The following is a 6615-nucleotide window of genomic DNA, read 5'->3' on the forward strand; positions in this document are numbered from 1 at the left end:
TATATTTGGATAACAGCTTATTGTCTGTTGTTGTCCTGAAAGGGCTATATTGGATATGTATTTTATTGAATAATGAAAGTGCTTCACGCTTTACAAAAGAAACGGCCTATTTTGATGCTTTTCATTGGAAGAGGGTAAAGTTTTTGACAACTGTCACAGAATTCAGCACTGTTCAACAACAACACGGGCTACAGAAGTTACACGACTATCACAATTATGGATTGTACCTCTGGAGAACAGGTGTCAGAGGGTCAGGCGGAAGAGGGGAACTCAGCTGAAACACCAATTTCTAAAAATCAATTAAAACGTCTGAGAAAACAAAAAAAATGGCTGGAATCAAAGGGCGAAAAAAGGTGAACATAAAACTTTAGATAGGGCCGGAAAAGTATATTTTATGTTTCCGGGAACATGGGTTTAAAACATTAGGGCAGGTAGGCAAGACTTTTTAAATTTTTGTTTTACATCACAGTGGGAGGCTAACTGACGAAGGAACTCGCCAATAACTTTCTTCTTTAAAGTAATGTAGGAAAATATCCTAAACCCTTCAAGATTGTCATGTGAACAGAATGTATTTTACTTGTTTTTTATCGTTTAGAATTTGGCTAACATAGCGGAAGTCATTTCCATATTATTTTAAAACTTCCTTGTAAGCTGGCGCCTTACATGTGACTTTGTTGAGGAATTTATTAGGGTAACGTACATGAAATAAAGAATTGAGAGGGAACAAAATTGTGTACAATTTGATTTATATAGATAATATTGTATATTCTCTTAGGCATACAAGCACAGTTGTCAATAAGTACTCTAATACATGTAATGCAGAAAGTTGACTTGTCCAAAGGAACACGTTAGATAACACCAGTGTCTGAGTCCTATCCAAAGGTCTAACTCAATTGCAATTGACAATAGAAAATTGTCACATAAAAAAAAATTTAAAAACAATTAGAATCGGGAGGATAAAAAATGGTTGGCTGGGTGACCGGAAACTTGAGCCTAGCTCAAGCTACATGTACATGTGGAACATCACGTGGAAAATTTAACTCCTTGTATCTGGTTCCCTAATGTGTAGATATGTCAAAATCTGCATTGATTGGTAAACCATCTTTTTATAATCTATCCATCTGGTAAAACTTGTTAACCAAAGAAGAGATCAGTTGGGTACCTAATGACCACCAATAACTGAAACAGATTCAGAAAGGCCTTTTCACCCATCCTGTCACTTGTGTCTTCCTTTCTAGACCTACATAGAGTTGGTACTATAGGACAGCCTGGTGATTCAGTAAAAACAAATCATTTGTTTATCTCTCCCTAGCAAAGTCCATAGCATTTTTGGTGTCACCAAAAAGTTGCCAAAATTTTCTAGAAGCTAATTCATTGGTGATGCATTTCTTAAGCTTGCTTTGAAAACAGAGTGTTTTCCCCCTTATTAGCATGGGGAATCCACTGGTTGTTATGGCTGCCCTATGTATCTCTTTGTATCTCTTGGCTTGACCACAGCTAATACTCGAACCAGTTTTATCATAGTACTCTTCTTGGGCTGATCTCTGACATTTATCTCTGACTGAGAACGCATATATTGTAACTAGCCATTTGTAAGAAGATTATAGATTCAAACCTGCACAGACAACATAGTTATTCTAGTGAACCTGACAATTCAGTTGAATGGCATATCTGTAAATATATTTTATTACATGATATTATATGACCTGTTTTGGGAAGACTTACCAGGACTAAGACACTTAATCCTCATTGCAACAACCACTTGGGTTTTCTTTCAGAGGAGATTTATGGTACTGCTGGGCATTGATGCTGATGACAAAGATGTTTGAGATTTTTACTCATCTTGCAAATGAATGATAATATTAAAAATATATGATGTCAGCTGTCCAATGTGGATTTTGCTTTATGTAACCAAATGGCCTGCTGTTTTTTTAGGAAGAAGGAAAAAGAAAAACGAAAAAGAAAGATTGCTGAGGCGAGAGCGAGAGGGGAATCACTTGGTCCAACAAGGAAATCATTGAAGGAAAACAGCATGAAGAATTCTGCTTGTAAAATCAGGGTGGTGATTGACTGTTCATTTGACAAGTACATGAATGATAAGGTATTTAGTCTTTTTATTAAGTTTTAGTACATGTAGTTTATGCTCAGGTGTAAAGGTAGAGAATTATACTGACCTTTTAATATTATTATGGATAAACCTCAATTGACTGGTGGTCTCGAATATTTCTCATACACAACAGCAGTAAGTGTCATGGGTAATGAAAGCTTGATATCCTGGAGTAAAATATCAAGCTTTACAAGTAACAGAACAACTTTTCCACATCACACAGACTGTGTACAGACAATATGTGTGCTGTATAGGTAGAAGAGATTGCGTCTCAAACAAACTTCATGTAATGTCACCTATACGTCACCCCAATGAGCACTGTCAGCAGAAAGAACAGTAATTTTTGGACAATTTCTAAAATTCGTTGTTTATTTTGAGTGTCAAAATTTCAATTAAGAACCTGAGATGAATGTTCAGAGGGCAATCATTATCTCCCTTTAGTATAATATACCGTGTACACGTGTTAAGAAAACGATAAAGGTCTTGTTGTGATGTTGTTATACTGTGCCACATCAATTTGTTATACTTTGGTACTTGCATACACAAACTCATGTCATCTCCAGGTGTGGTTTTGACTTAGTGGGCCTGACCTTTGACACATAAGCTTACATACATTGAGTGCACCGGTCTGTTTGCTTTTCAGGACACCATGAAGCTTGTGAAACAAATCCAACATTGTTACTCTGTCAACAGACGCTCTGCTAATCCTTTACAGGTGGGTCAGATGTCTTAGAGACAGGCAGTTCTGCCTGCCTTTATTTTTCAACAATTCTGTCTACAGAAGACAACATTACAAGGTAACATTATGGAATTTTTGATTGCTGGAAATTCATGTTCTCCAGAACTCAAGACATTTCAGGGATGAAAGATGAGAAAACATGTTCTTCTCATTGAGTTTCATGTTTTCTCTTTATTTTACATTTTTCAGTTTTATTTGTGCTGCTCTGATGGAAAAACCAAAGAGAGACTTGATAGGATTGGAGATTATAAAAACTGGGATGTGAGTTACCATGCCTGCATGCATTTATACTAACTGGTGCTGAGATCTTTCACAATCGTTCTGTATACTTTTGATCCAAATATTTATTCAGGAAAGTTTATTTGTGAGCTGAGTAGATCAATGTTTGGTATATTACATTTCCTTGTAGATCAGTAATCATGACCTCTTTGATATTTGATATTTTATGAACAATGTGTAAATAAATATATAAATATAATAAATGCTATAAAATATTATTTTTAGTGCTGAAACTTACATTTTTCAGGTAGGATATTATCCTACCTTCCAAACAAGCATTAAGATCAGTCAGTGGTAGTCACTTTTTTTAATTCAGTCAGTTGGGGCCTCCGTGGCTCAGTCGGTTAAAGCGCTAGCGCAGCGTAATGACCCAGGAGTCTCTCACCAGAGAGTTACAGAGAGTTTCAGCTGAACCTAACCTAAACCATATTTAATATTCTATATCAATTCATCCACCATATAATACAATATGGACAGCTTCAGTGGCCTCATGGTTAAGAGTGTCGGCCTCAAAGTAGGAAGACCCCGGGATCAAATCTGAGTTGGGTCACACCAAAGGCTTTAAAAATGGTACATGTACTTGCTGCTGCCTTGCTCGGTGCAAAGCACTAAGAGTTTAGAGCAAGGACATATGACTGGTTGGCCAGGTGTCAGTATTATGTGACTGTGTGTGGTGTCATGTCTGGTGTCTGCCACATGCAGACGCGCTATATGTCTGAGTGACTCCTTTGAGCCTGAGTATAAGCTGCATGACTCCTCATTCTATACTTAAGTACAATGTTACACCCCAAGCATACATTCATACATATAATACAGTATTCCTGCTGTATTTTGGTAGGTAAATTTCAGAGATGATCCATTATGGGATGTGTTTGAGCGAGAAGAAATAGTGTACCTGACCAGTGATTCACCTAATGTCCTTACAGAACTGCAGCCTGACAAAGCGTACATCGTTGGCGGTCTGGTGGACCACAATCATGAAAAGGTGAGATAAGCTGGTTAGTCTTCTACTCCCACTGACTCTTTCAGTGGCATTTTATCAGGAAGTTTGTCATCCACTACTCAGTCTTCTGTGCACTGAGTTACAGCTGATCAAGATTGTTTGAGTTGAAATAACCTGTAGCAATAAATGTAGCATATTGAAGTATGCGCATTCAAACAAGTATAAAAATATGACTTTGTAGACTGACACATGTATTTTCACGTTGTCACGTATTGAGAATGAAATCAAATAGATTGGGGGTCTCACTGCTTGAGTTGAAACTGGTTCTGCTGAAAGACCAGTGGTGTATAGCTACGTGTAATACGTATGATAGACTCCACTGTAGCATTATATTTAACTTTATAACTTCCCATTAATTTCAAGAGAAATTTGTTATAAAGCTACATGTGTGTGTACTTTAGGTATAAGATTGTGCCTTCTGAACATCTTTCTACCTCATGTCCCTAATCAGACCTAACCCTTATGATTTAATGATCATGTGTGTGTATAGATGTGATGCTGATCTGTGTGGAACCTTTGCTCTCTCTATCAAATAAAGCATTTCTTCTCTTCACACCTATGGTTGTGAGGCTTGAACCAGACCTTGTGAAGTTTGGCAGGTACGTGATGAAGGCTGCCACTCCGGCCTCTCCAGCTCCTCTACAATAAAAAAACTCACCCTCAGCTCCAATTTGAAAAATTTTGAGCGTAGTGCTTAACACCAATCACATAAAATAAATAACTAAGCTAAAATGTGTAACTAAGCTTTCTTTTGTCTTAGGGCCTGTGTCATCGCTTAGCAGAGGAGAAGTCTGTCAGCCATGCCCAGTTACCCATTGGGGATTATGTCAAACTTAACAGCAGGAAGGTCCTCACAGTTAACCATGGTAGGCTGCACTGTAACCCAAGACAGACATTCTCAGTGGTTTACTGCTTCATTTTAATCTTTGCATCATATATTATCAACGTCATCATATATGTGTATGTATCTGCATTCTTTCCAAAATGTCTTGGATGCAGTGTTAACCAATTATCAAATCAAATTAAACTTTTGTAAGCAAGTACAATGGCAATGAAAACAAAGCTGTAAAATTTACATATTGCTTTTTCTTTTCAGTTTTTGAAATCTTGCTTCGATACACAGAGACAGGGAATTGGGAAAATGCCTTCTATCAAGTTATACCTCAAAGGAAGACTGTGAAACTAGAGGTAGAAAAGAACACTGAACCTTCTGACTGTATTGAGAGTGAGGAATCAGAGGATATCATCAAGTGCGATAAAAATGTTCAGGATATTCGTGAAGAAAATGAAGACAGTAAACCAAAAAGTGAAACCACCCTGTAAATGAAAACAGTGGAGGGGATCTCTGACAGTGAGAATAGTGGAGAGGATCTCTGATGGTGAGAATTAGTGGAGGGGATCTCTGAGGGTGAGAATAGCGGATGGGATCTCTGATGGTGAAAATAGTGGATGGGATCTCTGATGGTGAAAATAGTGAAGGGAGATCTCTGACAGTAAGAACAGTGAAAGACATCTCTGTCAGTGATGCTGCAGATGGGATCTCTGACAGGGAGAACAGTGAAGGAGATCTCTGACGGTGAAAACCGTGGGTGGGACATCTGACAGTGAAAACAGTGGAGAGGATCTGTGACAGTGAGAACGGCGAAGGCGATCGCTGACAGTGAGAACATTGAAGGAGATCACTTTAAGTGAGACCAGTGAAGGAGATCTCTGACACTGAGAACAGTGGAGAGGGTCTCTGGCAGTAAGAACAATGAATTAGATCTCTGACAGTGAAACCAGTGGAGAAGATTTCTAGCAGAATAGTCAAGGGAGAATAGTGGAGAGGATCACTGGCAATCAGAACAGTGGATATGAAGCCTTAGGGTGCAAATAGTGGCATTGTGTCAGTGGTTTTGTATGTTGATAAGCTGAGAGTGTGATGCTGGCTGAAGTGTGCACTCAGTGTATGTACAATACCTGAAATTCAGCTTGGCCACACCTGGCCTAAATATATCACACTACATCCAGTCAACCACTAGGCTACATCCCTTGAGCACTATCAGCACGGTATTACTGACAAGAACTGACATTTGAAATTATTAAAGCAAGCATCACCCAATAAACCACTACAAACCATATTGTAAAGTACCTTTATATTTGGCTTTAATCGTTTTTTCACAGAAACACCCATTTTTCAACAGTGTCATTCATATGAACTTTACTAATGTATATTTCTGGATAACAAGCCTATTCAAAGAACAAACTAGCTGTCCTAGCATTACTAGCATGGTACAAAAATCCACTGCCTGTCAGCAACCTTTGGATGGTCGTGGGTTTCCCCCTTGATTCTGGTTTCCTCACCATAAGTTGGTAGAGCGTCCGCTTCGGGACCGGTAGATCCGGGATCAATCCTTGATCGAGTCACACCTAAGACTTTAAAAGAGGAAGTTGTAACTTCCTCGCTTGGCGTTCAGCATGAAGGGGATAGTGCAACGACTGGTTGAC

General features: G+C 38.5%; 1 protein-coding gene across 1 annotated transcript; it reads left to right on the forward strand.

Annotated features, from left to right (window-relative positions):
- The first annotated feature begins 2 nt into the window (after window positions 1-2).
- On the forward strand, window positions 3-5465 carry LOC135461492 (tRNA methyltransferase 10 homolog A-like). Its single transcript, XM_064738619.1, has 7 exons — window positions 3-353; window positions 1936-2101; window positions 2751-2822; window positions 3036-3107; window positions 3964-4110; window positions 4889-4994; window positions 5225-5465. The coding sequence occupies exons 1-7, from the start codon at window positions 217-219 to the stop codon at window positions 5449-5451; spliced, it is 927 nt and encodes a 308-aa protein (XP_064594689.1). The 5' UTR covers window positions 3-216; the 3' UTR covers window positions 5452-5465.
- The last annotated feature ends 1150 nt before the right edge of the window (window positions 5466-6615 follow it).

Source organism: Liolophura sinensis, chromosome 1 (assembly GCF_032854445.1).
Source record: "Liolophura sinensis isolate JHLJ2023 chromosome 1, CUHK_Ljap_v2, whole genome shotgun sequence".
NCBI lineage: Eukaryota > Metazoa > Mollusca > Polyplacophora > Chitonida > Chitonidae > Liolophura > Liolophura sinensis.